This window comes from Phalangium opilio, unplaced genomic scaffold (assembly GCF_054372755.1).
Source record: "Phalangium opilio isolate 3A_F unplaced genomic scaffold, DU_Popi_V2 ptg000537l_1, whole genome shotgun sequence".
NCBI lineage: Eukaryota > Metazoa > Arthropoda > Arachnida > Opiliones > Phalangiidae > Phalangium > Phalangium opilio.
This window is the reverse complement of record NW_028324243.1, coordinates 2,197,403-2,214,240: the sequence shown is the minus strand read 5'-3', so window position 1 is coordinate 2,214,240 and position 16,838 is coordinate 2,197,403. Positions and strand designations below refer to the sequence as shown.

Here is a 16,838-nt window from a genome sequence, read left to right as displayed (position 1 = left end):
GTTGCGTGGCCAGCAGGATCTCCCGATCTCAATCCATGCGATTTTTTTCTTTGGGGCCATCTCAAGGACTTGGTATACCGAAGTGAAGTTCGCGATGTCGAAGACTTACGACAAAGGATAATTGATGGATGTGATAGTATCCGTAACACGCCAGGAATCTTCGAACGTGTTCGTGAATCTTTCAAACGACGCGCGCAAGTTTGCTTAAACGTTGATGGTGCCCATTTTGAACAATTTTTGTAGAACAATGTAATTGGGTTTCATTCGAATTATTGTAAAAGTAATGGGGTTCGATTCGAATTATTGCAAATGTAATGGGGTTCGATTCGAATTATTGCAAATGTAATGGGTTCGATTCGATTTATTGTAAAATTTAAGGGATTCATTCGAATTATTGTAAAAGTAATGTGTCTAATTGAAATAAAGGATAAAAGACTGGTCAGTTACCAGTACATCTGAAGAAACAAGTAACCGATATCTGAGCTACTTTCCTTACCTTTAATTACAATCATAAATAAAAACAAAGGGATTAACGCTTTTGGCCGTTTAACACGTTCACGGTCTTCCACTAGGTTTGAACTTATTTCGATCATCGCCTTATGTTCAACAATCTAAAACAATTGGGTCAAAACCACAATACTAGTGCTATAATTCTGCAAGATCTCCTTGTTTTTTGGCCTACTTTTGAGAGCCCATAACGTCGCAACGGAGCGCTTTACCCCAAAACGTCATAGGACCTTTCGGACTCCTTTTGACCCAAGGAACATGCCTGTTAATTTGTGCCAGACTTTCCAGAAACACCCTGTATATCCCCTCTTAACAATCGTGATATGAGTCTGCTCCGTAACAGGTTGACCAATGTAACAACGTTTATTATCGTGATCTATGCTTTTTCGTAGCCGTAGCGAGAGTTCTCGGTAGGTCATTACGTTTATTGGAAAACTAACGTGTTCGTATCGATCGTATGCTGTCCGTGGCGCCATCCATGCCTACTGTTTACAGAATCTCTGGCGGGACATTCAAAATGTGCTAACAAGAATATGTAATTAAAACTATAAAAGAACAATACTTAAACTTAATTGATTTTAATGAAACTTAAAAAGGCACCAATTTAATGTTCAACCTTTTATTAAAAACCGTTTTTAGACCTATCGATCATATAGTCTTCAAAAAATGGTCGAGCAACTTCGGCTATCACAACAAACATTTCCAATGTTATTCCTATGGGAAAATTTTCCTTTTTTAGCCAAAATGACTGAATTATTTTATGCAAATGAAAACCACACTTAGCAACTTTATTTACTATTTGAAAAACTGTTGCAAGGATCTCTTTGAAATTTTAACCACATATTATGAGCCCGGATTGTAATTACGTGGAATATTTTCAAAACAGTAAACATAATACGAAAAACGTTACATCCAATCAAAAAACCACCCTTACACATTAAAGTCAGTATCAAGTCTTAGCTAAGAGAGCTACCGCAGAGGGGCAGATGTCGCAAAAACTCTTTTGGTGATGCCCTGACTACATGTCATTTCCCAAGCCATTCTGTCCATATTCAAACTGTTGCATCAACACCTGAGCAGTTGAATAACACATATAATGAAGTCTTCTTTAAGAAAGTTTAGCACTAGCAGATGATACTGATTCAAAATTAATGCATTAAAAGGTCAGAAAAATATTCTTGAGAAGTTTTAAGTCGAATAAAAAGTTGGTTCACCTGGAGATAATAACTTGGCCGTATTTTAGATCTCATTTCTTTTTACGGCCAAACAACTTGGCATATTTTTACAGAGATGTTTTTGTTGGGATTTCACTCCTTTTTGTACGTGCATGTTCTTGTAGATTTATAGAAGCAGGATTATAGTAAAAAACAATTTTACAATACGAAATAGCCCCCCCCCCCAAAAAAAGGCCTAGCGACGCCACTGATGGGAAGCGTTATTCTCAGTCAAGCTGGGAGTAGGAGCGACGACAGAATCTTCCCCGAGGCAACTTTCAGCTCTGGAAACGTCCACTTTTAATTCCCTGAGGGAAGTGTATTTCTTTGGTAAAAGGATTGTTTGCAGGGACCTTTTCATATTCTTGAAAACTTTGGTGGCCTTCTCTTTGCTCGATAGAGGTACCTCCAGACGGCGCATTAAATTTTGCATAGCGTTGATATAATCTTGGGTACTCTCTTTGGGTTGTTGTTTACAAGCATCAATCACGTCGTGAATACGATCGTCTTCCTCCTCGTTCCCAAATTCATCTCTAAGGGCATCTTCAAAGTGATCCCAAGTCTGAAAAGTACCTTCATTTTCTGTCCACCAATCGGCCGCTGGGCCAACCAGTAGTGTAGGCACCCATAGATTTAAAAAAATAGGTTCAGGAATGTTTCGGCTGACTCGCACACGTTTAGTCTTTGCTAAAAATTCGCTCAGTGAAGATGAGCGGTCGACGCTACCATAGTATTTTGGGGTTTCTACTTGGGGAATCCAAGCAGCAGGTGTAGCAGCTTCACCGTCCTCGGCCTCGGGCACTTCATCTCGTCCCGCAGCACCACGACGTTGGCGGCGACCCAAATTTGCACCAGAGAGTTTGGAGAGATTAACTATTGCTAAATTGAAATACACTGTGATGGAGAGAGTTTTTGAGAGATTAACTATTGTTCAATTGAACTACTTAAAAAGATGATAATACAATTTGATAGAGAGATATGAACAAACATGCTTCATAATTTTAATATTATAATATTAATTATAACAAGATTAATTTTATAGGAATAACGTATATAAAGAATTGATTTAATATGATTATTATTAATATCTTAATCGTGACAGTAATTAAATTAGTAACGGGCGTTGGCGACACGTGATTCACGTTGCCAAGCAGCCATTGAAAAATTATTCCCCCTAGGGGATGTTTCACTAGAAGTATATTTATTGTAGTAGGGATGGCGAGCGTACGTAAATGATGTGGCTTAATTATGGGCTAGGACATCTTGTTTTCTTCTTGGTCCTTCTTGTATAGTAGGTCAGGGGGAATAGGTCCTCCATGTCCTACCGTAAACAGTGGTAAAATGGTATTTTTTCAATAGATTTACTTATGTTGCGATTGTAATGTCTCCATGCCACAAGATAGTATATGTTAGCTTTTGCTTTTAAAATTCCCCTCGAGTTCTCTGAATGTTGAAATAGGTGAGCGTCATTGAAAGCGTGAAATCATTCTTGTCGACGGGTGACAGAAATTTTACAGAGAGTAGGTCAGCTTTCATTTAAAATAAGGCAATTCCGTACTCTGCTCTCACTTTAAATATGTGGAGCAAACGTAAAAATACAATTTAAAATGCTTAACCATCCTAGTACAATTAAATGCAATGCTTAGACTTTCTAATATAATTCCATACACGATAAAAAATATTACCTCACCTCAATCTCACTCTTCTCCCATTTACTATCCCTTTAATGACGAACGAAATATTTTACACTGCCAAAGGTGGTGAACTGGCACGCCGCCGACGACGACGACAACAAGGCAAGTCAAACTAATAGCAACATAGTTGATCATACGATGTGGGTAAAAAGCAGGCTGTTTGGTGAAATTGAAGTTTTGATCGTTACAGTTTAACTTTCACAGTTTGCGTAACGCCCCGCGAGGCTGATCAATAAAGAAAAACATCGCACGCACTACACTGATTTTTCCGGAGTCAAGTTTTGGTTAATAATTGCATATATTAGAAAGATACGTTGATAACACCATAACAACGCAGACAAAATAACCTTAATGCAGAGTTAGTTCAATTTAATGTAATTAATCGAGAAGTAATGAAGTGGGTGTTACTCCGGAATTCGCAGGTGGGAATAATAATATTTCGATGCAAGATATACGAAAAGAAAAGATATACGAATAATTTATAGCCAGAAAATTGCATGGTTAGCCTAATTCAAGAGCGGAAGAAAATTGGAACGCTACAGGAACATTGTTAATAATGTTGCTCGCCATTGAGTTTCCTAAACGCGACACAAAATAACTAATTGATTTATAATACGACGCAATGCGTTTAAGGACGTGGATTAATTTAGGTACTTAAGCCACGTGGCTGAAGAAAATCTCAGTAATGGCAATGGTTACTGAAACGGACATCAGTATAAAATACAAGTAGAAAGGAGCGATGACGCTTCTGAGGTCTAAGTCGGCTGAGCTTTTCAACGGTCTCTTCCACGTGATGTATTCAATGGGGTGATGGAAAACAAAATCCAGATAGTAGTAAACTTGCGTTTCGAATATTGGTCCCATTCTGCAATAAAACATTTGTCAGCCCCGTTAACTCTCAGATAAAGATCATACCGACATAGTTTGGCCGTGCTCGCGTATTCGCGGACTGCTACTCATCCAAGATGTATTGTAAGCGATGTTTAAGTAGTCGAAACCAACTTGTTGAGAAAAGTAAAGTCCTTCCTCGAAGAACTCTTTAGTCTCAGAATCAGCGGTCAAGACCTCTCCCAAGAGCCAAGTGAGGTGGATGTCTGTTATAATCAGAGCTCTTTCCCCAGAAATTATCGGCAGGTATCCATCAAGCATCAGAAAATCCATTAGGCTTTTGAAAATATTCTCCTGATCGAGTGCGTCGAGCCATTCCTGGACAGCTGAATCCTTGGCAGCCTAGATACATACCGAAGACATCAGACGAATCGAGAAATTATTGCGATATCGTTTATTTACCAAAACCTGAAGATATTCGAAAGTTCCGCTTCGTTCGATCATCACAGGTGGAATTCCCGATTTGATCAAGTCCGAGAGGGTGTCGATGCAATTGTAACTTTCCGCCGTGAACTCGGTACACAAGAAACAACCCAAGAAAAACAGGATGAAAGTCACTCCGATAAGCCAGGACAAAGTTAACAGACGAGAAGTAATGTGGGGCAAAATGCTAGAAATCGCTATAAAAAAAGTTATCCAATTATGTAATTTTTCGAAATTCAAAAAACTGTCCAAGAGCCAACCAGTTCCTCTCTCAAATGAGATCCTCCAAGGAGAATGTGTAAGAGGCGAGACTCGGAGTCAGACTAAATGAACAAAGTAGTCCCCCGTTCCAAAAACGGTACTGTGCCGTTTCCCAGTTACCATGGTCACTGCTACTCCCTAACGGCAAGAGAGCGTACGTTCTCGCACTCGCGTTGAAGCCTCTTGAGTCCGTTTTATACCTCTCCCTTTCCAGAACGAGTCTCCCCTTTATTCATCCTCCTTGGATCGTCTTATAAAGCGGGCTCGCGCAACCATCAATATTGTTTACAACCCAAACCCATTGTAAAATAGGCCTTTCCGAAAAAGAGTCTGGATAAAAGGTCTGACAGCAGCTAATTCGAGTCAGTTCAATTCTAGTAGCTGGAAATCACACCAAATTTACTCGCACAGTCGCCCTCTATGGCGTACTTATGATGGACTCTTCCTAAGATTTAACGTCGTAATAGTATTTTTGTTCTTTCGAGTTTTGAATTGCTATTAGTTAATATTTATGCTTAGTTTTGCTTAATTTCTTAAAATATACCGAGTGTAAATATTGTCTACAGATACGTTTATAACGGTTTTAAAAATTGCTAAGCCTAACTATATCCCAATAATCCAGCGTCAGACGGCGCCAGCTGACGTAGCAGTGACGTTCATCTGGTTGATATGCGGGCGCGGGACCTTTTAAACAAGATGCCCCGGGCTCAGAAACTTTTTCGGAAAGCCCTATTGCAAATAGTTGAAACAACTTTCTTACGTTCAGCACACAGGAGCGACGCGTTTTCCCAGACGTATTGAAGGGCCTCTCGGGCCACTTTTTTGACAAAAGTATTGTTGGACAAAAATTTGTATTTGTTCATTACTATCGAATGAACAACGAGCAAAAACGACAGTAGGATGACGGTTAATGCCGTTAAAATTGCCACCTTTAATTAAACCAAAAACGAATCCATGATTGAAACTGTAACTGAACAAAAATTACCTTAGTGTCCATATTTAGGAAGGATGACGAAGTTATCAAGACTCTCTTCGGGGCGGCGGATACGATAATCGTCTTAGAACTTCCAAAAGGCAAAGACGGACTGAAATATTCCTGTCGGCCATCAAAAAATGACAACGGCATGGGAAACATTACACAGTGAAAATTCTAAACCCCGGAGAAAATTGATGTAGAAATGATTTGAACTTCGCCACTTCTATATTAGAAGAAGCATTACTTACGTTTGCTACTTTAGGTTCAGAATAAATTCTAATAAACTCATAAAAATCAAATTTATTGCCTTCGAATATTGCCCTGGAAGTAATGGATAAAATGAAGTTTCAAAATCGTGCTAAAGTGGTCATAAGTTAGTCATTCGCATCTGATAAATAATTTATCAGAAAAGATGACAAATACGTTTGACCAGTGAGCACGTATGAGGAGACTCGGAGGGACCAAATTCTCTGTCAGCCCCTGTTTCAAACCGATATCGCGCTGTGGCTTGGTATCAGAGTTTCGCACATGCACAATCGCCGCAACAGAGACGGGAAAAAACCAGAGAAGTTTGTTTACGGCCTTTATTCTTTACAGATCACGTGGAGTCTGGCTCCTCGGCTGTGCCGTTCCCTCTATTATCTTTGACTCTCCTTCTCATATATGCTCACTGATTCGACCGAGCGAGTGAGGATTACAATCGTCTGCAATCGAATTTCATAAACACAAGTTTCTTTTATATGATAATTTACATTGAGTGTAGCTACGCCTCAGCTTACTAATTTCATTCTTGTGCATTTGTGCAAAACTAGTGCATTAAAACAATTCATTTTATTTTGGCAAACAATGGAACCTAATTTCAAGTTCAACAAAGATTACTTTATGTTGAAGGATCTTTTTAAATAATCCGCTGTGCTTTCGTACCGCGACACTTGATTCGCCATCTCCCACGTTTCCTGACAGGAAATTATAGTATAATACAGTCTTGATTTAATAAATCAATTTGATCTACCTCCAAATACTGATGAACTCACCGTAATTGTCGTATAATTTATGGGAGTCTCATTGGCATACCTATAATAATTGACGCATTGTTCAAATAAACAAAAGTGTGTAGATATAAAAACGAAAAGTACACTTCATTAACAATTCCGTGTCTTTGGTTGTAGACGGCATGCAGACTGAGAATCAAACTGCCTTCCACTCAACCGCCTATAAATACTACCCAATCAGTGAAGAGCTTATTGACGTCATTGAGATATAGCAAGTTGTACAAGATGCAGGCGATCCAAACGTTAAAGGGACTGTAAAATTGTCGGCGAGACGTTGAATTTCATTTTTTGAAAAGGTCACCCGAAAGCCCCCCTTTCAATCATTAGTGTGAAGTCTCTCTCGGGAATAGTTTTGAGCCACCACGCTTCGGGGTTTCCCCAGTCCTCCCTCCCCGCTGCATTTGCTAGAAGGAAAGTCTGCTTAACCCCGGGGAATTGATAGGTCAGTAACGACTTTTTCAAAATAAAAACCAACGGCTAACCACTTTACAGACCCTTAAATTTTTGGTACTAGATCTAGCATCCAGTACTTCATGAGCCTATTCACGGCTTGTTCCCTGTGCTACAGTCGGGTCGCAGAGAGGGGTTGACACTATTCTGGGATAAAGTAGACTTCTCATATTACACTGTATGAGCAAGTTTCAATATTTTATATCTATATACTTTTAAATAAATAATAACAGAAGCCGATTATAGGCTTTACACATGAAGTACGTAACATGTGCCTGGGCAAGCTACCTTTGGTGGAAGCCCCGCCACTGGGAGGCTGGACGTTTCTCGTAACCCTAGCCGACCTTAACGATGATGATGGAGATAGAAGCCAGTATATGTGGGATGGACAAAAGATGGTGGTGTTTAGAAGCCAGTATATGTGGGATGGACAAAAGATGGTGGTGTTTACACAGAAAAAACAACGTTTAGGTTTTGAGCACATCCATTTGATTTAAACATGTTGAAAATCTAAACCCCTAGATTTGACGTACGAAAACTAAACACCAACTAGTACCAATGGGTGTAATAGCTAAACATATAAAAACTAAACACAACAGCGCATTGAAAGCCTTTAAAAACACGTTTAAAATCTAAACTTATCGTAAAGTGGACATAAACCGAAACGCCAGGGTTTAAACGTGTTCAAAACCTACTCTAGGTGTAAAGGATATAAATATATTGACGTCATGTAGTTAACTCGAGCATCTGAGGAAGAATAATTAATATTTTATTTGGTGAATCGGTTTTAACCCCTTCTCATGCCGAGAGGCCAAGGTTCAGAAATTTGGGAATGGGGTACATTCATTCGCTGGTGCTTGACACGTCTAAAGTCAGAATTTACTCACAAAAAAGCCATATTAGAACTTCGCCCATATTTAGTAAATAAATAAAATTTTATTTTTATATTAGTTTGGTTTATAACTGGGTTTAATTTTGAGTTATGAATTCTAATTTTAGAAAAGTGTTGCTCATTAAACGGTTTGACTCACGCTAAAATTGCCTTCAAAAATGTTTCAGTGACCATTTTTGTTGTGAACTGTAAGTTTAGATCAGAGGTTTAGTACATATAACCGATCAAAATATATTATTTGTTATCTTGGCGTACCAACGTAAAAACATCAAAATGGGATTTTCTATTAAAAATCAAGATGATTCTAAACTTGCAAATGAGTGTATAGAATATGTTTACACTTTTTTAAGCCTTTCTAGGCACCTGGGACCGGTCAGTTCAACGTTTTTGCAAGGGGACGACCACGTTGACTGTTTTACCATTACCAGGGTACTTGTATTTGTACGCGGTGATCGGCAAGGGTTACGAGAAACGTCTAGCCTTCCAATGGCGGGGTCTTCCTCCAAAGGTTCACGCATTTGCGATGTTCTTATCTACAGCTGCGATTCGAATCCTTTATATACTACCTATTTGAGTAAGGCGAAGCAACAGGCGTATGCTTCATTTCAAACGTCAATATTAGTCAAGTCTTTCAAGAATGTTTAATTGTTCTTTTTTAAAACGATGTAAAGCTCAATAAGGCGAACAACTAACGAATAAAATATCAAATATTAATTATATATTTATTTTAATATTTAAGATAATTTTGTTTCTCAATTCAAAATTAATACGGAAGGAGTTAAAAAGCAGTCTATGTTTTTGTCTGTGTGTGTCGGTCCGTTGTTACACTAGCGCGCTGCTTTAGCAGTTCGCTTTGCTTTAATGTGTAAAGAAATCCTACAGAACCTTAATATTCACTTTTTCCATAATATAAAGTGAATATGTGGAAATATTTTTCGTAACTACGATGCATTTAGTACTTTTCTAGCTTTAAAGCTCTGTTTCATTTTGATATTCCAAGGATATTTTTAATATTATTATTTGAAATTGCTGTTTATATATTCCTTAAGCTATACTACATCTGTATATAGAATAATCCTTGATCTAAATATTTCAAGAAGGAAGCTTAGGCCTGGACTCAATCGGGTAAATCAAATATTATCCGCAATAGGCTTAGTGAACCAAAGAGTAAATAATTGAGACTTAAGGTGAACTAAACTGTGGGTTTTATTTTCGTGTCTGTAATGAAGGGACATTAACGGTTCAGAGTGAGTCGAAAGTTATTTACACGTTTAAATAATCAGGTTTAGATTTAATAATAGAAGAAAAGATCATATTGGCCAAATGGTAAACGGGTATTAGCTACGGAATGCATCATGGTGGCAATTAGATCAGTGGAAGGGCTAATCGTTATTGGGTTATAGCTTAGAAGTTTTCATTCTTATTATGGTGCGTATTGACTTTCAGTGCGTCCAACCACAAGTCAGCTTTGGTGATATTTAACGTTAACACTCATGTTGGCAAACTAAGAAAATCGTTGAGGTGAAACGAGACTGTAGTGTTTATACTGCTAACCAGTTGTGAATGTAGCTATAAGAATATAGGGTTAACAGTTGAGGCGTAGACAGTTGGGCGTTTTCAAAGACATAAAGGTTATATCTCTCCAAAATCTATACACTTCATTTCCTGTTTTTCCCATTTACTTATTAAATGTGTCCAAGACGTATCATTATTGGATGAAAATGTCGTCTGCTTTACTGTATATTCGCTATGCTCGGAATACTGGTTTAAAAATTCGTAAATTTTTACTTCAAAAAAGAGAAATAATTCTATATCTAGGTTAATAAGTTTGTAGTAGTAGTCCTCCTCTTGACTCGGAGAGGTAATATTTTGGTTTTTAGAACTTGTTACACTAGTGCAACGCGTTAGCAGTTCGCCTCGTGTAAAGAAATCCTACAAAACCTTAATATTTTCTTTTTTCATAATTTAAAAGTAATATATAGATTTATTTTTCGCAATTTCGATGCCTTTGGTAGTTTTGTAGCTATAAAGATCCGTTTTTACCTCTCCGAGTGACGTATGTCACGGAGAGGTTCTGTAACGATCGTGTGTGTCTGTTTGTTTGTTTGTTTGTTTGTTTGTTTGTGTGTGTGTTTGTGTGTCTGTTGTTACACCCACGTGACCGCGTTCGCAATTTCCAAATCGGAGAAAACGTGTTCGCCATTTCCGAACTGCATTCACAGTCACGGAAATAGCTCCTCTACTTGAGTTCTCACACCACCATCTTCTGGTGTTTGTCCATTCCACACGGACACCAAACTGTACATACGGGCTTCTAATCACCATTATCTTCTGGTCCTCGTCCATTCCACTTGGACACCAGTCTGTACATACTAGTTTCTAATCACCACCATCTTCTGGTCTTCGTCCATTCCACTTGGACACCAGTCTGTACATACTGGCTTCTAATCACCACCATCTTCTGGTCTTCGTCCATCCCACTTGGACACCAGTCTGTACACCTGGCTTCTACACCACCATCTTCTGGTCTTGGTTTTTGTCCATCCCACATGGACACCAGTCTGCACACCTGGCTTCTACTCCATCGTCCTCGTTGAGTTTAAGACATTCGCGGCGATCAGCTAGGGTTACGAGAAACGTCTAGCCTCCCTAGGGTGGGTTGTCCACGATAGGTTTTCGCAATTGCGGTTGTTCTTGCTTTTAGCTGTAGTTCGACACCCTTATATACTACCTATTTGATTAAGGCGAAGCAACCGGCGTATGCTTCATTTCAAACGCCAATATTAGTCAAGTCTCTCAAGAATGTTTAATTGTTCTTTTTTAAAACGATGTAAGGTTCAATAAGGCGAATAACTAACGAAGAAAATATTAAATATTAATTATATTTATTTTAATATTTAAGATAATCTTGTTTCTCAATTCAAAATTAATACGGAAAGAGTTAAAAAGCAGTCTATGTTTTTGTCTGTGTGTGTCCGTCCGTTGTTACAGTAGTGCGCTGCGTTAGAAGTTCGTTTTGTTTTGATGTGTATAGAAATCCTACTGAACCATAATATTCCCTTTATCCTTAATATAAAGTGAAAATGTGGAAATATTTTTCGTAATTATGATGCATTTAGTACTTTTGTAGCTTTAAAGCTCTATTTCATTTTGATATTCCAAAGATTTTTTTTAATATTATTATTTAAAATGGATGTTTATATATTACTTAAGCTATACTACATCTGTTTATAGCATAATCCTTTCTAAAGTGAATACAAGCATAACGTTACTATGTTGGTCAAATGAACTTTTATTAGTCAATAGGCCTAGTGAACCAAAAAGTAAACGCTTGAGTTTGGTTTTCGTTTCTGTAATGCAGAGACATTAACGGTTCAGAGTGAGCCGAAAATTAAATACACTTATAAATAATTAGGCTTAGATTTTATGGTCATGGTGGAAATCTGGGCCGCGTTCAGCAGAGCTCAGCGCTGTTAGCAGTGTCCTACATAACGGGATTTTGTTTTTGAATTTTGACGTCACGGCGCATAGCGCTGAGCTAGCGCGGTCTTCAAAGAAAATAGTCGGCTTTTTGGATAACGTGACGTAAAACGCGTAGTTCTCAGCTTGGCGAAAAGACCATGGAGGAGTTAATACAAATAGCTCTATGGGACTATAGCTATTTAATTGGCGTGAAACCAGTTGATCACGCGAGAATTTTAAGAGATATGTTAGTTTAATTATAAAAGTTGTTAGCTTTCTCTATAAAAATGTTATCATACAATTTTTGTTAAGCCTTGGTACCTTGCACGCTTTATTGCGCTAGCGTCATTTATAAAACGCCGATGACCGGAGAAAAGCTATGACGACAGACCTCACCGGTAAACATTTCCAAAATCCGCTGTCTTTTTTGGTGAGCTCTGCTGAACGCAGCCCAGACCAGTGAAAGGTCTGATCGTAATCGGATAATAGCTTCGTGTTTTCATGCTTTTTATGGTACGCATTTACTTTCAGTGTGTGTAGCCACAAATAAGCTTTGGTGTTATGTAACGTTAACAGTCATGTTGACAAACTAAGAAAATCGTTGAGATGAAACGAGAGGATAGTGTTTACATGGCAACCCTGTTGTGAATATGGCTTTGAACATAGAGGGCATACAGTTGAGGAGTAGAAAATTGGGCCTTTACAAACACGTAAAGGTAATATCCCTCCAAAGTTTTATCTCTTCATTTCCCGTTTTTACCCCATCGGATGATTTTAATGTGTACAAGTATATCATTATTGGATGTAAAATGTCGTCTGATTTACAGTATATTTGCTATGCTTTGTATACTGCTTTAATATTTCATAAATTTTAACTTAAGAAACATTTCCATATCTGGGTAAATAAGTTGGTAAGTAGTCGTCTTGACTCGGAGAGGTAATATTTTGGTTTTCCCAACTTGTATTTTGATATTCCAAGAATAATTTTTATATTATAATTTGAAATAGTTGTTTATATATTACTTAAGCTATACCACATCTGTACATTAACGTTGGAAAACGTTTTCAATCTGAACTCGTTTGAAACATAAACGTTTTCAATCTGAACGCGTTTGAAATATAAACGTTTTCAATCTCAACGTGTTTGAAACATAAACGTTTTCAATCTTAACGCGTTTGAAACATAAACGTTTTCAATCTTAACGCGTTTGAAACATAAACGTTTTCAATCTTAACGCGTTTCAAACATAAACGTTTTCAATCTTAACGCGTTAGAAACATAAAAGTTTTCGATCTAAACGCGTTTCAAACATAAACGTTTTCATTCTAAACGAGTTTCAAACATAAACGTTTTCAATCTAAACGCGTTTGAAACATAATCGTTTTCAATCTAAACGCGTTTGAAACATAATCGTTTTCAATCTAAACGCGTTTGAAACATAAACGTTCTCAACCTAAACGTTTTCAAAACAAACGCGTTTGAAACATAAACGTTTTCAATCTAAACGCGTTTCAAACATAAACGTTTTCAATCTAAACGCGTTTGAAACAGATACTTTTTCAATCTATGCGCGTTTGAAACGTAAACATTTTCAAACTATACGCGTTTGAAACGTAAACATTTTCAAACTATACGCGTTTGAAAAATAAAAATTTCAGAACTAAACGCGTATAGGCTGGGCTCGTGTTTAAAAAGGCGTTGCATTTTCCCGTTTAGGAAAACGTTTAGAATCTAAACATCGTTTTTTCTGTGTAGAAGCCAGTAAGTACTGATTGGCGTTTATGTAGGATGGACAAAAGACCAGATGATTGCGGTGTTTAGAAGCCAGTAAGTTCTGACTGGTGTCCAAGTGGGATGGACAATTAGAAAATGAAATTGCTCGTATCTTCTTTATGGATACGTGGTTCCAATTTGGAACGACCTTTATATGTTCTTTCATGAGTTTATTAGATATGTTCCATAAGAATGACATTACCCACTTCGTAATGCTAGAGACTAGAGACTTACTGAGCTTGTTCGAAAACGACGCGAGAATTGACTACACTCGGTTTTGCTCTCCATCTAGTTCTATCTAGTCATTGACAACGTCTCACCAGGCGTCGTTTTACGAGAATCTATGACGTTTCACCTACGTCTCTTCATGACAAGCTCTCAGTATCCAGTGACAAACTTATGCAACGTATCTTATTAACTTATGGTTCTTTTAATAAAAATTAAAACTTCTGCCCGACATTCGCCTTTAAAAAAAAAGATACTTACCTGTATTTAAAAAATCTCTCGTTGCCAAGAAATTCAAACTCGTTTTCTTCCATTCTTTAATTTTCAGCTGACCACTCACTAATTATTAACACAAGTCACGTAAAAAATAATTACGTATTAGCTAGGTGTGGTTGAGGTGGGAAGGGCGTGTTAGTTTCGTATATGCGAATGTAGTACAATATTCATGTTTTCTAACTCGCTAACTTAATATTCGAGATGGCCCAACGTTTGGTGTACATTAAATTTTTACCACATCTAGATAAAAAGGTCTTTTCGCCTATCCAGCCTCCACAGACAATCCACAAACATACACACACAGATCATAATCGTAAAGCCAGTATGTCTTTCGCAACGTAGATAGAAACCTATAACAACAATGTGTAAATATACACACATTGAAGGGTCAGGAGATGTTTTCAACGACAACTATAAATAAATAGCAGCAACCCAGCCTTTACACATAGTGCCCTTTCCTTATGAAAATGAATCTCTCATTCTAGCTACCTTGCCCGTATTCCCTATCCCCATCCTCGCGCTATCTCCAAAAACCGAAGTAAAGAGAAAATATGTTAATCCGTTTCGATACGGCCATCCGTCAAATGAACCGTAAACTTAAGGGTTGCCGCAATCTAACCGGGTGAATACTTTGACGATGCCGATCTTATATCTTTCCCAAAGTATAAGATCCAACGTGGTAGCGGATCTTGCCTTAATCGCTTTCTACCCACGCTTGTTTTTCGTGTACCAGGGGTTAACTCACAAACACACACACATACAATCCATCAGCGCAAAACTAGGTGTGGCGCGCAACCAATGCCAGCGGTTGTTAACGCTACGACTATTTCAGAGTCAAACGCAGGTGTAAATGAACCGGTATTACCTTGGTAATTTTGCATTTTTTATGGTAGATAAAATTTATGTTCAGAACATTTTAAATAAAATTATATTTTTAGGTGTATTGGCATTAAAAGAAAATCATTAACCGTTTCTGGTTCAAGAGCCAATTTTGCTCTTGAGTATGTACTTCCTACATTCCCAGCACATATTTCAGATGCTAATATTTATAAGAAATTGCCTGATAAGGGTAAAAAACAAGTTGAAAAAGAAATCATTTCTATGGTTTTTAACGACCTTGTATCAAAATATGAAGCGTAAGCAACTTTTAAATAAAAGTATTGTGAAATTAAAAATGCAAACCATCTTACATTTAAATTATATTAGGTACCCTCCATCGCATTTGCATACAGCAAAGATGATTCTTCGAAAACTTCCCCATTTGGAAGATGATGCAGGATGTGGATTCGTGAGTTTAGTCTATCTGACCACTGACAGACAGCCGAATGCCCACTGAGATATTTTTACCCACTTCGCGCTCATGCGCTTATATGTTTCAAATGGCGCATGAGCGTGAATCGCGTAAAAATGTCTTAGTGGGTATCCGGCAAAGTTGAAGGCCAGTATTTATTAGTAAATTCATATTGTAGGAAAAATGGCAAAACAAACTATGCAACAAATTCAAGAACTTTCGACGAACTCTTACAACAAGATCCATTTCCGACAAAAGGGCGAAATATGCCAGCAAAAAGAAACCAAAAGCGGATGACTCTAACAACACGAGTGGAATACAATCTGATTTTCCAGATGAAGCAGACTCTAATAACGCGAGTGGAATACAATCTGATTTTCCAGATGAAGCAGACTCTAACAACACGAATGAAATACAATCTGATTTGCCAGATGAAGCAGTGGCCAATAAAAGGAAACATTTATTGGATGATTCTGATGATGGAATAAGAGTTAATTTAAACGGAAAGAAGTCAAGAAACGATTTTGATTCTTTAAACAGCGAAGACTCATTAAACATACACGTTATGGAAACAAACAAGTCTTCGCCAATAAAATCATTGGCTGGTACTTCCACGAATTCTGTTAATACAAGCGAGACTAGCAGCGCTGAAGTTGGAATTAAATCAACCAAATCTTCTTCTGCAGTGGCGAAAATTAAAAAAACCTAAAAGTCCAAGGAAAACCGTTTTGTCGTAAAGTTCATTAATTATTTTGAACCTTAAAAAACCTTTATTTTTCACAAATTTTATAATTTATTTATAGATTCAAGATAATTTTGAAGATGATATGAGCATCGCTAAGCATAAAATATTTATGGCAGCTGAAATAAAAAAGAAGAATCCAGGCCTAGAAGCCATTGACTCAAGGATGGAAAGAACATTCGCATCCAGAGCATCAGCCATACATGAAATGGCTGGGGTGTTGGAAATAATGGAGGAATACCCAGCTCTTAAAGACTATCGCCAGGTAATATAATGCTATATATATGTAGGTACTTAAATTGGAGAGAAAATTTAAAAAGGAAAACGTTTCATTATAGCTTAACTTAGAATTTAAAAGAATTGCCAACCGACACCCAGATGAAAAATTCCAGCATGCTCTGAAAGTTTATGGAAGTGAAATCTGGGAAACTGCACCAAAACATACATCTAAACTTTTAAAGGCAGAGGTGATTGAAAAAATCTCAAACGGAGCATCGAAACTAGAGAAAAAACGTATGTAAATTTTCAATATCCTTGTGTTACTATATAAATCTACGATTAATAAACGGAGTTAAAACGTGAAGTCATGAATTTATTCAGGGATGTATATAAATAAATTCATGGTGGTATCCATAGGTTCCAAAGCATTGTACACTTTGTAGCTTTTCCATAATCTTATAGATAATTAATTTAAGACATATATAGTTAATA

At 37.4% G+C, this 16,838-nt stretch overlaps 1 protein-coding gene across 1 annotated transcript; it reads right to left on the bottom strand.

The window, feature by feature from the left end:
* Positions 1-3,909: 3,909 nt before the first annotated feature.
* Positions 3,910-14,132, bottom strand: LOC149588788 (uncharacterized). The gene is made up of 9 exons (XM_089862106.1): positions 14,080-14,132; positions 6,998-7,037; positions 6,843-6,919; positions 6,212-6,284; positions 5,973-6,137; positions 5,748-5,916; positions 4,706-4,923; positions 4,335-4,645; positions 3,910-4,280 (listed from the first exon to the last, which is right to left on the bottom strand). Exons 1-9 carry the CDS (start codon positions 14,130-14,132, stop codon positions 4,070-4,072), a joined length of 1,317 nt encoding a protein of 438 aa, XP_089718232.1. The 3' UTR covers positions 3,910-4,069.
* Positions 14,133-16,838: the final 2,706 nt, after the last annotated feature.